The sequence below is a fragment of the Sciurus carolinensis genome, chromosome 1 (assembly GCF_902686445.1).
Source record: "Sciurus carolinensis chromosome 1, mSciCar1.2, whole genome shotgun sequence".
In the NCBI taxonomy this organism is placed as follows: domain Eukaryota; kingdom Metazoa; phylum Chordata; class Mammalia; order Rodentia; family Sciuridae; genus Sciurus; species Sciurus carolinensis.
The window spans coordinates 147491381-147516153 of NC_062213.1; the positions used below are offsets into that span (position 1 = coordinate 147491381).

General features: G+C 37.0%; 1 protein-coding gene across 2 annotated transcripts in view; it reads left to right on the forward strand.

The window, feature by feature from the left end:
* The window catches only part of Erich3 (glutamate rich 3), a 121387-nt gene that overhangs the window by 14628 nt on the left and 81986 nt on the right, over nucleotides 1-24773 (forward strand). For both annotated transcript variants that reach the window (XM_047533588.1, XM_047533661.1), the window contains exons 2-5: nucleotides 14468-14561; nucleotides 17046-17171; nucleotides 20969-21040; nucleotides 22669-22797. In XM_047533588.1, the coding sequence (XP_047389544.1) occupies nucleotides 14468-14561; nucleotides 17046-17171; nucleotides 20969-21040; nucleotides 22669-22797 (421 nt within the window). The remainder of the gene's footprint in view (nucleotides 1-14467; nucleotides 14562-17045; nucleotides 17172-20968; nucleotides 21041-22668; nucleotides 22798-24773) is intronic.

Genomic DNA, 24773 nt, shown 5'->3' on the forward strand with positions numbered 1-24773 from the left:
AAAGAAAATTAACACTTACTAATTCATGACTCCCAACATGAAGTTGCCCCTTTAAAGAAATCATGCTCTGAACAACCAAGAAATTTAACATAAGTAGAAACTATCCCAAAGAATTTGTATTTCTTTCAGAATTCTTAGTTTCAATATCACATTTGAGATTTCAAGACAAAGTCATGAAGTTGCATCATTACTTTGACTTTAACAAATGGTAGAAAGACTTGTGAAAATGTTATATATATATATATTATATATTATATATATATATTATATATATATATTCTCATGGTCGAATATTTAAATCTTAGTCAACCTCTTTAACATTTGACTAGATGTTAATACCATTTTATATCTTGCTGTTGCACACAAGAATGGCATTTTAGGGGAATGAGAAGGTTTTTAAAGTGGTTGGTTATTCTTCTCTTTCGAACACACTCAGTAATTTCATTGGTGTGGTCCTCTTTGGCAGCTTGGTAATTTTGTTGTGCTTTTTTCTTTCTTTGTCTTCTTCAGGATGCAATTCACATTTCAGTTCTTGGACACCGTTGCTGTGTGGGCATTGTTCATTTATTTGTGAAATGGGATAATAATCTGATACATAGGATGTATTAAATGAAGATTAAATGAACCATGAATATCAGGCACAGCAAATGGTAACTTTTATGATTGTAGAACATCAGACTGAACTGATATTATTTCCTTGATTGGATTGTTGATACCTCGGGGGTAAGGACTCAACTTACCCAGTTTTGTAATCTAGAGACAATATAGGACCAGGCACCTAGTAAGCACTTTGAATTTGTTGCATAAACTAACTGAACTAATAATCTCCTTTGTGTCCTGCAGCAGGCAGGCTGACTAACCACTCTCCTCTCTGATTCATCCTCTGACCTTAGAAACACAGTTGGGGAGGGTGTCCTCCTTGCTTCTAGTAGGGGCTCTGGAACTGCATACTTATATGCACAACAGAATGGAGACAGCGGTTCTACCTGTGGCAGGAAGGACTTCTGGTGGGAGAATAGGGAAAGGTGGGCACCATGGTGTTCTCTCAGTTCTGGGCCTTGGCATATGATAGTCCTTCCTAGAATAAACCTGATACAATTTCCCTCACTCTCCCTTGTATATTCTGACACTTATTCAGTTTCTTTCTACAGTCTCAGATTTTATTTTGTTCATGATTGTTTAAATAATTCCCTACTCTCAAGTCTTCTTGAAATACATCCTCTATTATTCTGAGTCATGGTAATTTACCTTTTAAAGCACAGACAAATATATACGTGTTTCACTTATAAATAAAACATTGCTCATAACACTATAGCTATAATGGTGCTACCCAATGTACAAAGCTGTTTACTTGTATTTTCATATTTAAACCTTAACGAGGCTCTATCCCCAAACTTTATAGATAAGAAAACTGAGGTTAATAGTGATTAAACAACTTTTTGAAAATCATGGAATAGAAGTGGCAATAGAAGATTTAAACTAGATCTTTCTGATTCCAGAGGGTGGAGAAGCACTGAACATGATCTCAAAAATGGTTAAAAATACCATAACTTTTTAAAAGAATCTAAGTTGTGAAACTAACTTAGATTTTGGTAGAAAAAAAGTGGCAGACATTTTAATAAGTCTTGTTAGTGCAATTGTGATAATTTTCCTCATATGACACACTCAATAATATACTTAGAAAATACAGCACTACCATTTTTTTCCCCATGTGTACCATTGGTAGTAAGATCTACCCATTCGCTGTCAGGCCTAGAATTGTCTACTGTGGTTGTCCTTGGCCTAAGCCCAGTAGAAGGACTCAATATTAATTATGAAAGTAAACTAGCTCTGAGAATTATAGACATCTAGAAACACATAAAATCAAAGTTCAGAATTCTTTTAGTGAATTTGAATTTCATTAAAAAATAAATTGAATGAATGTTATCAAAGAAAATTTCAGACTGCCTCATAAGAAAGAATTAAAAAAAATTCCCAAATGTAAGGCAGCTATGACATCAAAGAATAGCAATATATTTTGTACTACTTGGTAATATCAGTGACACTAATTTAGATTAGCGTGATTAGATTAAAAAATCCTGATCTTTTTAAAATAGAGTTTATTACCTCCATATTGGATTTTAGAAATCTTTACCTGCTCCCCAAAGTTACCTGTTTGATTTAGATTTCTGATTCCTATTATTTCATAATCAGAGCTTGTACTCTAGACTTAAGGCCTTGATCCTGTCAAAATACAATTCCCTCTTCAAGAGGGAATGTGTTACTATGATTGACACAAAGGTGCACCATCCAAAGTTTCCTTCAAGAAAGAACTTGCCGTGCACCCGTAGAGGTGCATTCTGTTGATCTTCCAACCATCAGCATTTTCAGTCTGCCTCAGATCAAGGGAACACCTTGTCTAAAGTCATGTCCTTCCTGGGCAGACCTCACTGGTATAAGGATGGGTATAAGGGTGTGGCCATTTAAGACTGATATCAGACAACTATGAGGAACAATACTTGCTCTAGAGTTCTCATTTAGGTTGGTCAAACCTTTGCTTTGGTCTGTGTGCAGTTTGATTTCTCTCTCTGCTCTATCCTGCTTCTGCCCCTTTCCTTTCACAAGTTTTGTACCCCAACTGCATTTCAGCATGTATTCTTAACACTTCTGGGAATTGCTGTGTAGAGCCAATTTAAAGCTAGAGTAGAAAGACAAAGAAGCAGGAAGTAGGAGGAGAAGAGGAAGAGGAGAAGGAAGGAGAATCTGACAGTGCCAGACGGTTTGAGAGGATTATCATTTAGGAGACACAGGAAAGGAAGGTTGATGTGTACAAGGGAAGCTTTACCTACTTACTAATTTAACTTAAGTCAGCACTGGGTATCAGAATAATGAGAAGAATAGAATGGAGATTCTTCAGATCCTCTTTAAAAAATGGCAGCTTTCTAACATGTTAACTCGACATGGATATTGGCAACTATGAAGAATTTGAGGATCTAGGAAAGAAACGATATTTATTTATCTTACAATTAGAAAGCACATTCTAGGCATTGTTCTGCAACAGGGACAAGTTAAGACCTGTATGGAGTTTCTAGTCTAGAGAAAATATAATACAGAACTTGGCTTTCTAACCTTAAAAAGATAGTGCTTGGGTATATGTGAACTTCTTACTAAGAGGATAATGATCTACTCTTGGAAGAATATACAGAGAAACATGTAGCCTCTTCCAAGGAAGATTTTCCTGCTAGTAGAAGTGAAATATAAGAAACAGTTACTCATGATAGAAGTCCTTAAAGAGTAGTTAGTTTTACCTGTAGAGCATATTTAAGTTTAGGTATAAATTGAGTATGGAAGAGAAGTTGTAACTCCATGAACATGTTTAGAACTCATTGAGCATTTACTGTGTGTGGTAAATTGCTAGGTGCTATACACACATTGACTCATTTAATGTTCTCTGTGAGGAAGCACTATTATTATGTTCATTTTCAGAGGAAGACATGAGGCACAGGGAAGTTCAGTAGATTGCCCCTGGTCACTAATCTACTTAATCAAGTTAAGATTCAAACTCGGAAACTCCAACTTGAGAAGTCAAACAATTACTGTACTATCTCTTGAGACACAGCAAGGGGATTTTGGTTTAAAAATCTGTCATTTTCCTCCTTTAAAGCCCTTGCACTGCTGTCACAAAACCATCCATCCAGTCTCAGAAGCATGAGACATGTCTTATAGGTCATTCCTTTGAGTTTTACACAACTTGCCTTTTATCCAACCAAAGTATCATCGCTCTACTTCTACTCCCTGCTCTCTGTGACCCTTCCCTAGTGTCATCCACAGTCAACCATTTGCTCATTGATGCTACCAGTTCTCCTTCTCCAGGCTGAACTCTGCCTCATGAAACACAGTTCAGCCCAGTGGTCCTGTTATGGGTTGATTTGAATATCAGCACAGACTTACCCCATTTTGTTCAGACACCTCACCCTGTGTGATATTGGCCCCCTTCCACGTGAGCCCACTCATATGGAAGGCTAGCACCTCCACTTCCACCCACTAGCACCCTGACCACCATATCTTTGCTCTATGGAACTAAGGCAAGATTGTTTATCAGAGAATGTAAGTTCTGCCCTTCTGAAAATGTAATTTCTGAGAATGTGACATTTTTGGGGCCTGGTAATTTTCTACTTTTATGAAATGTATCTTGTGATTATGATTGTTTCTTCTGTCCCCCACCGCCTTCCTTGTGGTTTTAACCCTGATAAGCTTGTTCCTACCCTCAGTCAGGGTCCAGGGTTGTAGAATTGCTTGGTTCTCTGCACTCTCAGCTCCAGCCGGCAATAAAGCCTCTGTCTTCACTTTCAAAAAACCTGGAGAATTATTTGGGAATTTGGGACTAGTGCCTTATCAGTCCTGGTTTGATTCTTGGGTCAAAATTTAGTCATGAGCTAGTTATCTAATCACTCTTTACCTGTTTGAACTCCTCTGTAAAGAGGAGGATAACAATACTCTACAGTGGTGTTGTAAGAATTAAAACACATAGTGCATTTATATAGAGTGTTTACTGTATGCACTGTAAAAAATTTAAATACTCAATGTTTTCAATGAAGTTTACTGGTTTCTACAACTTTCCTGTCTGCTCTCCTTTCCTGTAAATTTCCTTATTATTTTCTTATCTTCTCTCTCTCTCTCTCGTTTTTTGTTTTGTTTTGCTTTGCTTTTGTTTTTGTTTTTTTTTTTGGGGTGGGACCAGGGATTGAATCCAGGGGTGCTTAACCACTGAGTCACATACCCGGCCCTTTTTAATTCATTCAGGCATTCATTTATTTATTTATTTTGAAACAGGGTCTTGAACTTGTGATCCTCCTGTCTCAGCCTCCCAAGTCGCTGGGATTACAGGCATGCACCACCATGCCTGACTTTATTATCTTCTCTTTATTTGGATACTAGTTTTCTCTTAAGCATAGTATTTAATTGAAGATATGTATATACATTTTTTTTTTCTTTTTTCCTTTCCAAATATGAAAGAAAGGAGTTTGGTGGCCTTAGTAAGTCTTACAGGTTCTGGCGAGACCTAGTGGAACCCACACTACTGGTGCCCTGCCCATGCTTTCCTATCACCTCCTCTGTGAATACTGCAAAACTCTTGCCAGCAGTCAGCACAGTTGGAGCCCAGTTTTGTTTTTACTACTCAGTTCAAACCCATCATATTAAGGCTATAAATAAAATAATATTATGGTTTTCACTGGCCGCATTGTTAGAATAAACCAAGAGAAATTGTAAATCATTATTTAACATAATTGCTGAAATCTGGCAGGTTTGGATGCAAATAAAAAAGAATGAAGAATATAATATAAAATCATTTATGTGATATCAGTTCAATCACCCCCTATAAAGTGGCAGACTGCAGAGACTCATGCTCTAATTTTAGTTGGCAAAGAGTTTTCTTAAAAAGAAATAGGAAATAACTGACCCTCATGTCAGTTGTTCTGTATTTGTCTTTCTTCAAGTCTCCTCAAAAGGATATATATATATTTTTTCCATTTCTCTGGGAACTTTTTTTTCCTAATGCAATTGTGTAGTACACTGCAAAGGCACTTATTTGACAAAAACAAAACTAACATTGTTAGTATGATCATTCACAAGGAGCGTTCTTCATTTTAAAGAAGTCAGAAGACACGAAGCATGCTTTTGACCCTTTCTTTGTCTGGTTTCTTCAAGTTATTGTTGTGAAGTGGAAGAAAAGAAAGGTTATGATCCTCACATGTGAATTTTTAAAAAGGTTGTATATCAAGGAATTGGACCAATATACTCTGTTTCCATCAACTGATTTATTCATTCACTCAGCAGACATTGGCCAAGTGTTTACTGCACAAGGGCGTAAGGGAGGAAACTTAGATGAATCCAAAGAGAATGAGCAAACAAGGATAAAAGCAATGCTGGAAGAAGAAAGTAAGACAAGGACCACAGGAACAATGCTATGGGAACTCCTGTGACATTCTGGCACCTTCCTGAGGCCTTCAATTTGAGTTTATCAATGAACCATGCCCACCTTCAGAACCTCAGTTTCTTGCATATGAAATGATGGAGTTGGCTAGGTAGTCTTTTCCACATGTGAATTTCTAGAATCCAAGGATGTAGAGCTCCAAACCAGTAAATTTAGATTATACATGTCAGGAAGTAGTCACAATGTTTTACTTCATGGCAACAATTGTAAGGGGAAGATGACCGAATTCTCCAGGGTCAGTCATCTTGTAAGGGATGGAATCAGAATTCGATCCCAAGTCTTCTGGCTTCAAATTCTATTCTGATTAAATTTTATGAAATTTAACATTGGTCAGGAAGTGATTGATATTTATTTCTGTACTTTAATTACAGACAGATTATCATACCTCTTTAGAGTTTAAGTGTCATTTAAGTGTGTGGTTCCATACTTCTTTAATTTTCTAACTTTAATAAACATGGAGCTTTTAGAGATAGAAAGTTAAATTTTCTAGATTAAAGATATATTTGAACTTTTTATTGTTCTGGCTATTGATATCACTTTAGATATTTTATTTGGTAGGTAGTTATTTTTATTTATATTTACTAAGAATCTTGTGTGAAGATTTAAAATCTTAGACTTGGTTAGGTGACTTGAATGTGATGAGTTTGCTCACAGAGTTGAAATTCAGTGTATTCCTGCAACTTTTTCTGATAGGCAATAAGAAAGTCGTTTGGGTCAGGAGACAGAGGTCCTTTATTTGTGAACTGTGAACTAACACAATGGCAATCAAGCTACAATATACTGTGATTTGTTTAACTTGCCTTCCCAGTACAAGCACTTGATTTGTGAGTTGCAGAAACATTCTACCTGGTTTTTCTTAGCAGGCTGCTGTGGCAGTAGAGAGTTGATGGAGACCCTCCTTGAACACTATCAAACTCTACAAATTGCAGATTTAGTGGCCTCTGAAATGCAAAGCACCTCTCCATTAGGCTTTTCATCTTTAATAATAAAACTGTGCTCATTCACATAAGTCTCACTTGATTCTGTTGAGCATAAAATGGTGTAATCAGTTTTTCCAGATGGGAGGGTGAATTGAACCTTTCTATTTATGGCCATGTAAAGAAATATCTTGCATAAAATTTCCTGATTGAAATGACAGCTGAAAAATGACTCTGTTTTTGCAAGAATCCTATGTTCTTTTTGTGAGGGATAGGAAAGAGTTGAACAGGTACATGAGCCCTTTGGTCAGATATTGCATATAAAAGATGAATTTTTAGACTAAAATCTTATAAGGCATACTCCTGTATATTCACTCATATAATGAATCATTTTATTTATCCTCTGTAATACATCTTTCCACTTACTTTTTAAATTTAATCAGTGGTGTGTTGCTAAACTGACTTTTCAGGAAAGAATAAGAACGCTGATTTGTAGTGTTTGCCAATTTCTGTGGTATAAATACTCCCCTGATGACCAATTTCAAGCTACCAATGACTTGCAAAGTGCCTAAAAAATTTAATGATTATCTCACAAGAGCCAGTATGAGCCAACCCCAGCACACCACTCTTAGTACTTTTTAAATATACTTGTGTATGTTTTCTAATGGTTTTCTACATAAAATCATTCTCTCTAACCTCATTTTGAGGTTCTTAATGGGACAGACACAACCATATTCTGATACTTGCCTTCTTGTTCCTCTTCCTCAGAGATACTCTATATATGTATAGTAGTAATCATGCACGGTAGCATTTTCCATCAATTCTAAGATAATTTTTTTCTCATTTTAATACCACTAAAATCATTTTCAGTTTCTGGTCAATGGCATGTCATAGGGTAATTAGCAAAACTTCTCTTTTTTATTCATTTTTTTGGGGGGTCGGGTACCGGGGATTGAACTCAGGGGCACTCGACCAAAAAGCTACATCTCTAGCCCTATTTTGTATTTTTTATTTATAGACAGGGTCTCACTGAGTTGCTTAGCACCTCGCTTTTTCTGAGGCTGGCTTTGAACTCGTGATTCTCCTTCCTTAGCCTCCAGAGTCACTAGGACTACAGGTGTGAACCACCAAAATTTCTGTCTTCATGTTTCATGTAATAATATAATTACCTGAATGTAATGAAATATATTAAGTGCTGAATAAATGGTGTTTGATATTGGTATAATTATATCCTATGGGTAATCTGTTTTTCACATATTAGATTCAGCTGAAACACTGAAAAAAATCACATATTAGATTCACTCTGTGCTAGAAAAAATGTAAATTGCTTGAAACTCTCTTCAGTTTAACTCTTATTCTTTTGTCTTAGTGTTCACATTTGACATATCAGAATTAGATCAGCAAAGTAGACTCCCCCATGTTTTGTATATCCTGGCAGCATACCAAGAACAGCCCTCCTCCATCTGGGAAATGTCTTTTTGAAAGTGGAGGTCACTGGCATGATGGATCACTGGACAATATATGTTATGGCCCAATTACTGTCACCTTTGGTTTCTGTTCCCTGTCTTGTGGCAGATGGGGAAAACTTTAGAGTAGGCAAAGGAAAGTTCTCTTTAAAATGTCCCTATCTTGATTCTCAGAATAAGTGTGTTATTTTACATGGTAAGAAGGAATAAATGTTGTGGATAGAATTAAGCTTGCTAATCAGCTGAATTTAAGATAGGAGATTATCTTGATTCATCTGGGTGGGGCCCGTGAAATAACAAGAGTCCCTAAATGGGGACGAGAGAGGTAGAAGCTCTAGAAAGAGAGCTGGCATCTTGAGAAAAAGTTGTCCTACCCGCACTGGCTTTGACAATAGAAGAGGTCCAGAACTAAAGGAAGATGGGTGGTTTCTAGAAGATGGGAAAGAAAAATAATTCTATTTTAGAGAGTCCAGAAGGAATGTAGCTCTGATGACAGCTCAATGTTAGCCTGTGAAACCCAGTTTGGATTTCTGAGCTCCAGGAACTATAAGATAATAAATTGGTATTGTTTTAAGCTACTAGTGGCTGATGCTGTGTTACAGGAACAATAGGAAACTAATACTAATGGCATTGATTCAAATGAGGAAGTCACAATTAGGGATAAATAAAAGTACCCTGTTTATGTCAAAATGATTCTTCATATTCTCTCCAAACAAATTTTCTATGAAAATTTTCTGTGAAAATTTGTAGTGTAAGGCAGATTGCAGGAATATATATTTTTGAGGTTGGCTGATTTAAAGATTTCAGCACATTGTTTTTATGCTACAGATATGACTAAATTATAAAAGAAAGTTAGGTTTTTGTTAATATAGCTTATAAGAGTTTTCTTTAAAATTTTTTTTTCTATGCTGGAGAATTGGTGGAGTATCTTATGATTGATAGCTTTCCTTCATTACACTTAGCATCCTCCAGTTCCCACTTTAGCAAGACCTGGTGAATGGTGTTCACTCTGATTTGGTTTTTAGTATTAGGAACAAGTTTTAGATTATATGATCTTTGGCAAGTGACTTCACTCACGAAATGGGGATGATAATGGATTGCACGTTTGTGTCCCCCCCAATTCATGTCGAAACCTGAATCCCCAATGTAATGCTATTTGGAGATGGGGCCTTCAGGAAATAATTAAGTCATGAGGGATTGATGCCCTTATAAGACATGAAAGAGTTTGCCTCTTTGTTCTCTTCCATTTGAGGATTCAACAAGAAAATGGCCATATATAAGCCAAGAAGAGGGCCTTTGCCAAGAGCCTGACCATCCTGGCATCTTGTTCTCAGAAATTCATCCTCTAGAACTCTAAGAAACAAAAGTTTGTTCTTTAAACTACCAAGACTGTGGTATTCTGTTACAGTAACCTGAGCAGACTAAGACAGAGTTCATATAGAAAATGTGGTGCTGCTATGATAAATAGCTAAAAATATGGAAGCGGTTTTGTGCCTGAGTAATGGGTAGAGGTTGAAAGAGTTTTGAGGTGCATTCTAAAAAAAACAATATTGCCTTGAAGGGAATTTTAAAGGTGACTCTGGGGAGTGTCCAGAAAGAAAAGAGGAGAGCTAGAGAAAAAACTTCTATCTTAGAGAATACATAAATAATCATGTACAGAATGTTAGTAGGAATATGAAAGGAAACGGCTAGTCTCATGAGACTGCAAATGGAAATGAGGAGCACGTTATTTGAAACTGAAGAAAAGGCAATCCTTGTAAACTGGCAGAGAATTTGACCAATTTGTGACTCTTCTAACTGTGGCAGAGGGTCACTTGCTCCTATTAAAAGAGCCAGTAATGGTGGAAGTGGAGTAAGCTAGAGTCTTAATAGCTATGTCCCTGTTCCTCCCCAAAGGTAGACACTGTGGGGACAAGCAAAGTAGGGGGAGAAGGTTAGAGTTAAAGAAATGGCTCTACCCCTGAGGTCTGTGAAGGGCTGTTACCCTAGTTAGACTTTCCTAGGCTGAGCTACATTGGACAATAATCTTGTTTTGAAGCATTTTAATTTTAGGAAGGTGGAAGATTTGTAATAGTTAGATATGGCTCAACTTCCAGGGGTCTAAAAGGAATCAAATAGAAGTAGGTGTGCAGAAGTGCTTTATAATCTGCAGAATGGAATATGGATATTCCACTCCTTTCCCATTTCAGGGCACAGTGCCTGAACCAGAGACAGCTAGTAACTCTGTGAACTAATTAGCCTAGGAAACAGGAAGAAATCAAGTGTGCACACACAGAGAGAGTATGTATGTGTGTGTCTTCCTGCTAGGTTGGGAGCTCTATGAATGCAGTCTGTGCCATCTCTGCCTCCCCAGGGCCTTATAGAATGACCTAAAAATAGTCAGTGCTCAATAAATGTTTGTGATTAATAACAATTATAGTGCCTTTCCTTTTACTTGAGGTTTTTATGGGACAGACTCTCTTTGGAGCCAGATGGAGGAATTGATAAGAATTGCTGACTTCTATTTCTATAGAGCCTTGTTATATATTCTGCATGGCAGGAGGTGAGGGTTCAAAGATTGAGAGCTGAAAAGCTGCAGCTGGGAAGGCAGCACTCCTGGTGACTCAGCATTGGGCCCTGAAATCACACATGGTGTGTATGGAAGCAGGGAAAACAGAACCAGCCCAGATATAGGGTTGCTGCATTTCCTCTGGACTGTTTTTCCCAGTGCATGCAGTCAGAGGGTGGGACTTTTCCCTCCTAGCAACAAGAGGGTAGGAAAGTAATTTTGTTTATCGTGCAGAGAAGCAAGCATGTTAGACAGGTTTGGACAGTGAGTTGTGGGGTTTTTTGTGAACAATATGTGAGTAATATGGTCACATGGTCTTGTGGTCACAGTGACCAGTGGAGTACTGATAGACACACAGAGGAAAACACAGGTTTTAGGCAGTGTGACCTGGAATACCAGCCTTGACAACAGATGCAGAGAGTAACATACCAAGGGAACAGAATATTCAAGATACACACAGTCACTAAGCCCAGAACCAGGTGACCTTATATGATGCAGGGTTATGCCAAGTGCAATAAAGAAAAGAAAAATGGATTGGGGGGGGGGGTGTAAGAAAAATGCAGCTCAGTTTGGGTCCCAACGCAGCGCAGACCCTTGAATCCAGGGGAGCAAGCACCCTGGGGTGCCCAGTCTGAGTCGTGGCCCAGTGACTACACCCAGAAAGCTACTCGGGACATGGGAACTCACACCAGAGATTTTATTAGGTGGACAACCATAGTGTCCACTCTCAGGGCTCGGGGAGAGAGAGAGAAAATGGCGGGGGAGCTTCTCCTAAGTAGTGGAATTTCATGGGCTAACAACAATCAGGTCAATTGCTGAGAAGGGAGGTCACAGGCTGAAAGTGAACCAATGACTGGCTAGGATGTTCACAGACTGACGATCTAGGTTATAAGATGGGAGAGGGAGAACTGGCTGCAGTGTAAAGGGTGGGGGAGCAGTAAATGATTGCAGCTTTTATATTAGGGAGAGTGGCAGTGAATACAGAGGGCAAAGGCAGAAATATCAGAAGAGCTCTACTAACCTAAGTTTGTGGCTTGGTAAGTACATTCTTGTAATTAGTAAATGCAAAGGGAGGCTCCAAGCCCACATCAGGCACATAGGAAGCCTGGAGTACAGAGAACCAGACAGACTATGGCTGTGGCTACACAGGATATGAGTATCCCCCTGGTAAAGGAAGCTTGATGATCAGAACGAGGCTAAAGTTTATAATATACAGTGGAAATGTTTGCACTGACCTTTCAACAAATATGAATATAATTTACTGCAGTGAAATTTCTTGTTATTGATACTTCATTAATCTAAAGTTTCAGCTTAAAACTTCAGCTTTGTCTGAAAAAGACATAACTGAATATGGGTAGACCCTGCTGGATATTACTCAGCTGTCCTACCAAGGCCAGTTATATGATAGTCACGGAAGGATTTGCTTTACAAATGGAAACCATATCAAGGACCCACCTTCATTCTTAAAAAAAAGGCAAGAAAAATGATGCATACCTTGTTTTCGACCCAGCTGGACTTCCTCTACCTTTTGGTGAGACTGGAGGAACATCATGCACACATATTCATTTGGTAGAACCCTGAAGAGAATTAAAATTAGGTGGTGCCAAAACTGGTTATGCATTGTTATTAGGAACTAAATATTTAAAAAGCTACAAATCCTGAATTAAAAGAAAAGATATTTTACCCATCTGTAGGGAAGTTGAAGTCCCTGTTATTTCAACTTTTTGACCCTACTTCATTTAATCAGGGTTTTAACACTCCTAGCTATTCCAAAACTATTGATTTCTTTAACCTGGGCCTGAAAAACAGACAAAAGACTATATATGATATCACTCTAATGATTTATCTTAAGAATCTGTGAACTGTGAAATCATGATTGTTAGGACTGAGAGACACCTGCTCACCTTTCTGAAATGAGGAGCTGAAAAGATATTCTGAGATTCAGAAAGGGTAAGGGATACAATGTTGACCTTTCGGAGACAGGAAACCTTTGATGAACTATAGGACACCAAGACAGTTCATTTAAAAGATGGTTTCAAAGCATTATCCAGGGCAGGTTTTGTATGTGCCTTAGTGAAGCTCTTGGGTTGTCTTTTTACATAAACCCAGGGAAATAATGGTTTCTGCAGTCATTCACATGTCTGCAACCCTCATGTGGCATCTTGGCTTCTGGGCTTTGTAACTGCTTTTCAGTCTCTTTGTGGACAAAATTAAACTTTCCTTACCGTTTGACAGCATGGAACTTTCCTGAAATGGGCTGCTAAGGAGAGAAGAGACAGGAAAAGGTCACCAATAGCATCTCCATGTAATTAAGTCAGTGGAAACGGCGAAATAAAATTGTTGCTAATAACATTTACTTGATCCTATAATATGAATCTCTTTTCTGCCCTCGGATGTAAGTTAACGATCAACTGTTAATAAAATGTACAGATTGTAAATCTTTGTTGCAGGTGCAATTTTAAGGACAAGTTTATGGTTGTGTTTAGAATCACTTATTCTTTCTTTCCTCTGCCTCTGTCTTCCAATTCCTGTCTCTCATTCTTTCTCTCTCTCTATCTGTATATGCATACTAACATTTATGTATATGTACATATATGGATGCCTTTGTATATGCACACACATACATACATATGTGTATATGTATGTTTTGTAAGGTATAGCATAATTAGTAAATGATAGGTTGAAAGAGAAAAAAATAACTTTCAACTGATTTACAGACTAAGACTGACCATCTACTAAGGTATATTATATAATTGAGGAGTCAATTTGTTCTCTTTTAACTCTTAAAAGATACTAAAAATGGAAGATACTCTTTTTTTCCCCCCAATTTTTTTGGTATAGAATTTTGCTAGATATAGAATTAATAAAATTGTCTATATAGACATGAGGAAATAAACAGTTAAAAAATACTGGGCTTAAAAAATGCTGGACTTGGTAGCAACTTAGTCATAAGACCGTGTCCCCTATAAAATTATGTCCTTCACTTACTGGGTACACAACTAATAACATCAGCAGAGATACCAAGGATCTTGCCCCATCTTGACTTTCAATTTGAGCAGAGGAGATGAAAATGTTAGTAATGACATATTGTGTGAATGTGAAGGGTACTAAGGGCCTATGGGAACAGAGTGGACGATAACAGCCCACTGGGTGCACATCAGGGTGCATTTCCTGGGAGAAGAGAGACGTGCATCACTTTGTCACCTGCTGACAAGTGAAGCAGGGGCCCTTGGTATAGAGGGACTGCCCTGTGTCCTGATGGTATGAGGGACAATGTGAGGGAGAATAGGCAAGAGTGAGGTATGAGCCTAGGGCATGTCACCGGGGGTTGAAGAGTCCTCTGAAGGAGCTGCTACTTGTCTACCAGGCCATTCAGTCTCAACTGGAGCTCCCAGTTCCTATCAAAAAATCTGGAAAACAGTAGGTTCTCAGGACCTATTTATTAAACACATACACGAATAACCAGTGACTGGACAAGTGCACAACTGATCATGCACAATTTGGGGATGAGAAAGTCAAGAATCACTTGGGTTGTCAAGGGACACTTCATTTTCTGTTTCAGATTACTTGCAGCATACAATAGCCTGACTGATAAACACCTGGCTGGATATTTTAACAACACGAGGATACGGCGGCATCTCCTAAGATCAGGGCTGGTAAGAATTGCTTTGCTTTCTACATGTCTTCTCGTTTCATTAAGTCCAGTAATTCCCAAATTTTCAGGTTTTCTCTTTAGTCAATGACATCGCTTTTTCCTACTCCTTTTAGAAAAATTGTTTCCTTTTCAAAAGTTATGATTTATTTATTTCAGGCTATTTCAGAAGATGAAAAGAGAGTTCAATGATCACTAAGAAAACAAACTATTGAGGGAAAGTCCCAGTGAGTTACAACAGCATCGTTCATTTGTTTCCTCATTTATGTACTTAACACATATTTATGGAACACATTTTATGAACCAGAAAATGTTAGGGAATAAGGATAGAGAAGACTTCATTGTCGTCAGGAAAAAAAAATATTGTTTTTAATAATCATAGAGCATGGTGTGAAAAGCATGAACAATTCAGCATTTCCCCTTGAAATTTTTTAAACTTTAATTTCCTGTGATGGTTTATTGATACATTGGTATTTTTCATTAGTTTTAAAATTGTCCTTTCAACGAAGTTTCCATTCCTACAAATACCTATAATATGAAAATCCTTTTTAAAAACCTATGTTTTCCACTGAAAGAAAGGGGTGTGGTCATAGAAAGTGTTAGCTATTTACCTTCTTAAAACACACTCCTTAACAATTGTTGCCTTGGTGTTGAAAGAACATGCATTGTGTTTCTAATTGTTGTTTATGTGCTTGGCACTCTTGCTGGAGAGATCTCAGAGAGAGTCCAGAGAATCACTTTTCAGTCTCTTGGGGCTTTGTTAACAGACAGACCTGGCTGAAACCCGGCTCTGCCATTAACAAGACATAGAATCTTGAACAAATCACTTATGTAATTTTTTCAGCCCCAACTGCCTCAATTTTAAAATGAAGATAATGATGCCCAGCCCTCAGGATCGTTATGACAATTAGAGATGTGCTACTGCAATAATTACAGTGATGGTTATAATTATTGTGGTTACTATTAGCATCGTCTCTTCGGAAAAAGTTCTGTGAGCTTCAGGTATAATGGAAAGAACTTTACGTTTGCTTATCAACATCATTAACAAGCACTTTTTGAACATTTGGTTGTATGCATGGTGACTCAAATAAGGAAGCTACAGCCATTTCTCTAGAGCAGCAGTTCAAACGAAGCCCTTCAACTAGCACTGTTTAGTATCACCTGGGAACTTGTTAGAAAATGCAAATGCAAGAGTTGTATTCCAGATTTACTGAACCAGGAGCTCTGGGATGGGCTCATCAATCTGTGTTTCTTCAAGTCCTTTTAGGTGATACTGTTACAGGCTTATGTTTAAGGACCTCTGCCCTTTAGGAGCTTCTATTCTAATTGGGGAGATCAGACACAGCATCCAGAGAAAAAATAATCATGACATATATTAACTGCTAAGGAATGTCTAACATCTTTCTCCAATTTAACACATGTGACATGATATATCAAAGACAACACATTCCAAAGACTGTGTTGGTAATTTCAAGAAAGCTTTTCATATAACAAATCCCCTTCTTCCATTGAAATATATGTGTGTGTAATTGATTAAGATTATCAATAACTAATTGTAGCACAGCTCTAGTTAATCTAAACACTAAATATACAGCAACAATAGTGTTAAAAACACTATAGTTAGCAAGTTTAGAACAAATTAAGAATAAATATGTTGTTTGCCTGCCTTAAACCTTACAAAGAAGAGCAGGTCATAAATAAGTGGAATAAAATGTAAACTATCTGAGAAGGATAATACTCTTTATTTACAAGATATAGAAAAATACAACATAATGCTTTTAGGAAGGATTCAAAGAAAAGAAAAATAAGTAAAAGAGAAACTGCCATTCCTGGGTCTTGCAATTGTGCCAGTTGAGAAGAATGTGGAATTCTTTCTATCTGTAGTACTGCATAATCTGTAAAATTCTGAATCACAACAGTTAAATTACATTCTGGGCTGGAGAGTGGAAGAAGAAAAAGCAGTGGGAAAACAAATTAATGAAACCAATTATTTTTAAAACAAACGGATGAGATCCTCTGCAGCTCGCCTGTTTTGCCTTTCAAAGTATTTCCTGTGAGATCATGAGCTAGGATCACAGCCCCTGTTCTTCGTTTCACGGTGGCGTCCACCCACTTCTTCCCAGAATATGTTCAGAAATGAAAAGAACACCCGGGTTCCATCAAGGAGGAACTGTTACTGTAATGAAAACCTCGTTGTAAATGTCCAGCGTACCGCTCGTGTGCGCCTTCACAGTGACGGTGTATGAGACTCCTTTCGCCCTTTAATCCTATGAACCAATTACTCATTGACCGCGGGAGTGCTTGGGCCGTGGTGGCCCACACCTTGTGCTTAGGCGATGCTGCCACATTTCTTCTCTCTCCCTCCCTAGCCTGACCTCCTCTCTCTTTCTCTCTTTCTACGTTCTACTCTGCCCGACTCCCATATTTGAAAACTAACAACTCATTTTCTACTTTGTATTTCTGTGTGCGTTTTATTTATTCACGACAGATCTCAAGAAGTGGAAGAATACTTTCTGAAAAAGAATACAAACTAAATATTATGAAGCGAGATCACCAAAAATATATCCGGGAGTGCTTAGCCCAGGCTATTTTCCATAAGGTCCTTGATATGGAGGTACAAATATTTATTGTTGTACTTTTAATTTTTATAAGGTGATACCTAATAATGCTTTTGTAACCAGAAGCAGGGGAATTCTTCCTATATTTCAGTAAAAAGGAAATGGAATCAAGTGACTTAAGAAATATTCTATATCTCTCTAGGTAGCCAGGAGCCAAGAGACTCAAGTAAGCTTTTCTCTATTTCAGTTGGGAAAAAATATGGACATCATAATATATTTTGTGATATTTAATTTTCTAAATGTAGATTTTAAATCCACAATGGCTACTCTGAAACATACCAACCCTCACCATCTGTACCTTAATTTCCATTTGCTAAAAAAAAGTGACATCTGTTTAAATATCAGTAATTCCACTGCCATGAATTATTTCAGATCTGTTATTCTTTTAAGGCTCCGAAGCTCAGCCGTATGTTTAGTTTCAAGGAATAGGCATTGAAACATCTGCTGTCCCTCCTACTTTAGGCCACATTGGTCAACACAGATTTACAACCCGAGCATCAACAAATTTTTTTTTAATCTGACATGGCATTTTTAGTTGGATATCTAGCTAACTTGATAAATTATTTCAGCCTTGCTCCATGAAACTTGTAGTTTCAGGCATCAACACCATTTTAATCTCTCTGAAAAAGCATGTCACTTCTTGGCTTGACCATATAGCAGTAAATAAGAAAACTTGGCTTGTAAAACCATTGACCTATGGGTGCAGTAAACATTTATGAACAACTGTAGAATCATCAGTAAACCAATACCAAGTTGAGTGCCACTGAATGTATTTATTATTATGCTATCATTGTATTGATCAAGTGGATTGTTCACTTAGGATGTGTATGTATGTATATATATGCACACACACATATATATACAGTTAATATATAATATTAACTTTAGAATCTATCTTGTGCATAAATTATATGAAATCATTATGGTTTCTGGATTCACTTGCTTATAAAATTATTAGCTAAAATTCTATAATTCTTTTAAGAAAATAAATACTATGACATAAAATTAATCTATTCCTAGTTTCAGGATTATTTGATAGGCAGGGAGAGTTCAATATTAACTTTCATCCATGAAGTTCAGTTTTTTTAAAACCACACATAACTGACACATTATGACTTACCATACTATCACTTAAAAGTCTATAATTCTTAAAGTTTGGAATAAATATCTTTGATAAATGATAATATGCAATGTACTAAATAGTTTATCTATGTACTAGAATATGATAATACATACATAGGTTGGGCACTCCTTGTCTAAAAACATGAAATCTGAACCTTTTTGAGCACCAACATGATGCTTAAAAATTTTGGATTTTGGAGCATTTCATATTTCATATTTGTCAGATGAGGAATATTCAACAAGTGAAGTCTGTGAAAATATTCCAGAATCTGAAAAACTCTGAACTCTACAATACTTATGGTCCCAATAGTTTTGGATAAGGGGCACACCACCTATATAATATTAATATACTAGAAGAAACAGCATTTTTCTCAAAATTGCCAAATTTGTATCCCATTTAGTTTATGCTGATACTATTTATCAATATTGTTGTATTGATATTTGTGTATTCGCTCATGCAAAAAAATATTATTTTCTTTATTTTTGCAGTGATGGGGACCAAAGCCAGGGTCCTATGCATGCTAAGCAAGCACTCAGTCACCGAACCACATTCCCAGCCCCATGCAACAAACATGTAGTCTTACCATATGCAGAAATGAAGCTATATGTTATAGATGCAAGGTATTAAAACACACACACACACACACACACACATACACAAAGTGAGTGCTAAGAGAGAGGAGCAAACAAACTAGCTCAGAAAAGAAGGGAAGGATGGTTTTTTTTCTGTGGGAATCAAAGATCCTGTTATTTGCAAAACATCTTGAAGAGTGAATGAGAATTCCCATGAAAACACAGGAAAGCATTCCAGAGAGTGGAGACAGCAGGTGTGAAGTTACAGAGATGTGAAGGGACATTGTGAACAGAAAGGAAAGCTCACTGAAGCCAGACTGCATAGTGGGTTGGTTGAAAGGGGTGACAGGAAGTGATGCTAAGTTAGGCCCCGTTTCTGGAAAGCCCTGAATTCCCAACTCGTTTTAGAGTGTAGGTGATGAGGCGATGAAATGTTTTTCAGCAGGGGAGTGAAATAAATGAGCAGAGCTGTTTTAGAAAGATGATGTTGCTAAAAATGTGGAAGATGGATTAATGAGCTGGAAAAGATTGGAGGTGGGAGGTCAATTAGGAAGCTGTTGCCGGAGGGTGTGGGCTAACAGCAGTAGTGGGGATGCAGGGGAGATGCAGCTGTCTCCAGAGATACTGAGGACAGAGAAGGCTTTAAAGTGACAGAATGAGGAGCAGCTCTGAGGTTTCCAGCCTGGGCAGTGGCATGTACCCCGGGGGACACAGGAACAACATGGGCAGAAAAGGACCGCCAAGTGGTGAAAACTGTGCCTGACAGGATATTTTCCAGGAAGCCAGGAGGCTCTTAGGAGCGGCAGAATGGTTAAATAAAATGAGTACTGGACAAAAGGAAATTAGGTTTGACTCAGAAGGCAAAGACATCTGTGGCCTTGGGGAAATAGTTTCAGCAGTGGTGAGGAGGGGCTAACTGCGTGGAGCACGGGAATAAGTGGAAGATGGAAAATGGCTGATAGTGAATGTAATAAAGTTTGGTGATAAGTGGGTGAGAGAGATCAGAGACCGAAGGAGAGGAAAGGGAAGTGTCAAGAAGAGGATTGATGATACTTAGGCAGTGAATGATTGAGTCCCTGGGGTCCCCCAGGCAGCAAGAGGGAGTCAAGAGTAGAAAGAAAACAAAACAAAACAAAACTCTGTTTTCAAAGAGCCAATAAAGACCTTCAAATGCATCTGAATGATTTCAAACTGGATTGTAAGCAGATCATTTTTGTGTGAGATTTATTTTTAATATTAATAGGTTACAGAAAATTTGGAAATATAAAGCATAATAAAGAAGAATAATCACATAGATCTATTCTCAGAGATAACTACTGTTAATATACATGTTTTTGGTTTATTCATATTTATGCTTTAATAAAATTATGCTATATTGTGAGAGGGACATAGTTTTGTGAAAAACAGAAACAAAAAAAGAAAAGGAAGTTAATGCCAGCTAGACCAAGCTTCAAATTAGAGCTGTATAACTGACTATGTATGATCTGAGGCAAGGTCATGGTTCTCTGCCTCAGTTTCTCTCTTTGTAAAATAGGGCTGTTTGGCAATTACAGTTGTTCAAGAAGCATGTACATGTACATGAAGCATCTTCCTAGCACAGGGACAATTACGTATTTCTGTGCTGTTCTGGATTTTGCTTTTTTCCTGCATTATGTGAATTTTCCATTTTTCAAAAAAACAAAATCTTTATGAACCTTATCTTAATGATCACACTCTGTTTCATCATTTGAATGTGACAAAAATTTAAACATTCTCTTCAAAGTTGATATTGCTTCTGGAAAAAAGGAAAAGGAATTTCTAATAGCATCACTGTGCATAAAACATGTAAAAAATTATATTCAGTTTTGTCCCTGGGTTTTGAAGCACAATTTACTCTCTAAAAGGTAGAAAACTTTTAGCTGTCTAATGCATGTTTATAATTTGACTTTCCTAAAAGTAGTATAAATTTATATTCTCACCTGCACACTTAGGCAGGTGATTCTTCTCCATCTCAATGACAAGAGGGGTAATTGAGAATAAAGTTAGCTAGTAAGATTATTTTCAAAAAATTTGTGATGATTGATATGATTCTATCCTCTATTCTTTCCTGCATGCTTAGCGTTACCATCAACTTGAAATAAAAAAAAAGCTGGAGACCTTAGCTAAGAAGGAGAGAATTCAGAGATTTAAGGTAAGGCACTACATACCGTCTTATACTTCATAATATTATTTGATGATTTCACAAGCAGTGGGTCATTATTGAAGTTCCCCCAGGCACTTTATTTTGGGTAACACATAGCTGAGGTCAAATAATGGTTCTACTAAACCTGAATGTTGGCTGTCCTCATTATGGATGATGGTGACAAAATAGGAGCTGTTTGTGTGATAGAGATTTTAATAAGGCACAAACCTTTCAAAGACAAACTTGTAAACATCCTTTTCGAGTTTGAAGTTTTGCTTTTGTATTTTCTTGTGATAGAGGCCAAAGGATCTTTGGCTGTCTTAAGAGAGTAAAAGTAGATGATAATGTTCTCAATGTGATAAAAAAATAGAGCATTTCAAGAATTATACAATGGCACATTTTTGTGTGAATGTCGCCCTTGAAAATTATGATGGGAAAGATCCTCTTTAGCAAAAGAGAGCATAATAAGATTTAAGACATTTTGTACTAGGCCTGTTGAAATTCCTTGCTTGTTTTCTATTTTTGTATATCCCTTCTTTGCAGTGAACTTATGAAATATATAAATTTGAATCAAGAGATGACAGATTCAATTAGGCATGTTTGAAAGATTTTGGTTTAGGTTGGGAGTTTTATTCAATTTCTTATGCCATTCAAAATCACATGTTCTTAATTTTCTGTGTAGTCCTACAAATGTGAGACCTAAGACACGTTTCACAAACTGATGAATATTTGTAAACTCCTATAGAATAAGTTGCCAATTAATTCTGTTTTTTCCCTCTTGCCTAACAGATGTGGATCTATTTTATCAGGGTCAAAAGATAATCTTGTTACAAAAGCGTTGTTAGATGGCACAAGGGTAGGTCAGTTTTTCAAGATCAGGAGAGTTGGAGTGTAGAGATTTGTGGTGAATTCAGTTTTGCTGATATTGTCTTATATCAGGGACTGAGTTATAGGTCTGTAATTTATCTGCTGAAATGTTGATGGAGAAAAGTGGTTACTGCAAATAGTGTCTAGTAGTGCCTGAAGTAGGTGAGCTGTATGTCTGTGCTTCATATGCTCCTGCCCAGCTTACCAGACATAGGAGACTAGGTACATGGGTGTGCTGTAACCTCCACAGAGATTTGCTACAGACATTTGGTTTCCTCTCCATATGATTTTCATTAGTTTCCATTTTTTGCTCTGTAGCTGCGATTGGTAAAAGATAAGTTTTAGGTCCCTTTTGTTTAATATACCATCATTTTTGCTTAATGACATCACTAGCTTATTTTCTAAAAAAAAAAAAAAAAGTACTCCTTTCTGGTAGTGTATACTAAACAAAGTAGTGAAGGGCACCATGCTTTTGATAGTAGTCTGCTGTGTTTATTGCTAAAATGGAGGATGTACTGCTTTTGTAGCTATTTCTTTGTGTGCAGCAAAAGAAGATTCAGTTTTATTCCTTCCCCTACCATGCTCAGCTCCCTGATAAGGTACAAAACTTCCTAACCACCATGACAGGTCTCAGAAGTAGCACTCCTGAAAAGAATGAAAAAGGACTTCTTTGGTCTTACATTCAATTCAAGCATGAACCTAAGTCAATCACTAACCTAAGCTAGACTACTAACTGTGAATCTCTTCATTAAATCTCTTTCTTATTCCAGGGAGAGCACACAAGACAATCTATTGAAAATAACATGCCAATCCTGTCTCCTCGCCCCCCAGTTGGCCCAAAGACTAACCGTGGTCATAGTGTTTTGGTTGATGAAGGACAGTCTAGTCCATTAACACTGGTGAGTTATATTAAACACTCTGTCCCAGCTTATTAATTGGTGATTTCTTATTAATCTCAAAAAGAATGCTCTCTGGGACCATCTCTGCATAATCCTGCAAGTCCTTCTGAGTGAAAACATTGTCTTAAAAAGAACAACAACATGGTGTACATCCACAAGATTGGGATCCTAATTAGAATAATGTAGACTCCCTGTTTTTATAAATACATAAAAATAGACTCTACTGTCATGTATAACTAAAAAGAACAAATTACAAAAAAATAAAACTAAGAAAAAAGAACAGCCATCCCCCATAATCTTTTATCTGTTAAACTCTGTCTCTTCTGAATCTCCTATTTCCAATGAAGATCACTCCTACCAAATCCATTGTACTTGCTAACTGCTAGTTTTTTTGAAGTACAGATTATTGATGTTACATACATGCCCAGTACCTTCCCTGGTTCTGTGTTACAGATAGGAAAGACCAGATTCTTTTACCTAAACATTTAAGACCCTAAACCACATGACCTTAAGTTAGCTATCTCAATATTTCCCCCCATGGTTACCCTTTAGCACCCTACAGTGCAGCAAAATTAAACCATGAGTTGTTTCATACATGTTCTATATTTTCTGACCTATGAATTTAGTCCTTGCTTTTCCTTCTAGTACCCTCTTATCTGCACAAATAAATGGTATCTCATTGCATATTGGCTAGATACTAAGGTTTCTTTTATCAAAAATATGTGCTCATATTTTAAAATAAAAATAATTAAATGTATTGTGATTCTATTTGAACGAATTGCACACTGATATTGTGTTCTAGCTTGATTCATTTGTAACCTAGAGTTGATTATAAACTCTCAAAGGAAAGTGAGATACCTTGAAACAATATCAATACTGGAAAAGATTTGCAAAATATTTGCTGGAGGTTGATGGTTTAAGTTATAACTGAATTGCTTGATTATATCTTTATTCTTGCTTTGTGTAACCTAATCTATTTCCTTGTTAGCATGAATTTTTTTTGTATTGCACAATATTTATAGAGGAATTGCAATGCTTTCACAGGTTGTTGAAGTAGGTTCATCATATATAGTGTTAAGCTTTGACATATTTCAAAAGGTAAATATGTTTGGACATTTCCTCATGAGCAGCTCAAGTGATGAAAAGCAACCATCTTTCCTTTGCTGTTACCCCATTTCCAGGTTTGATTTGAATGTATATGTGTACAAATAATTCTTTTATTGGATGGCAATTCACTAGACTCTCAGAAGTTTAACCTGAGTAAAACAAAAGAAACAATCAAGTGCAGTTTTCTGTCTTCCCACCTGTTTCAGAGAGGAAAAACCCTTTAAAAGCTTTCTTTTCAATTTTCCAGCTGAACACCCTCAATAAATAGTTTATGATACATCCAGGAGATCTTAATGTGGCAGAAGTGAGAAAGTAATTTAAAAATTACAGGAAACACTGACACCAGCACTTCAAAAGCCTTTCCCTCTGCTAAGCCAGGGTTCTTCACTTGGTCACCTCCTATGGTGCTCTTGCATCTTACGGGATACCTATTGTGATCTTGGAATTGTACTTCCCATTTTACAGAAATGATTTGCTTTTCCCAGTGTGGATACACAGTCTTTATATTTCACTCCTGACCTCCAAATGCCAGAGATAAGTAAGAATTGTTATGGGATGTCACCATTTATTTATTTATTTTTAGCTTTCTCAAGTGAGTAAGGAAAGCATTGGTGCAATGCCAGTGCAGTTGTTGACTAGTTGCACCTAGACCTCCAAAAGAGCCTGCAGACCATTAAAACAGTGGAAAGTCATTTCAATGAATCGTGCACATTCTTGGAAAATTTACCCCTTGAGATCTTCTAAGAATTAAAAATGCTCAGCTAAGCTGATTATTCACCAGGTAGTCAATTTCAATTCACATTCTGGCACAGTTTTGAGAATGTTAAACTACAGTGCCATATTTATTCCAAGAAAATATATTACAAACC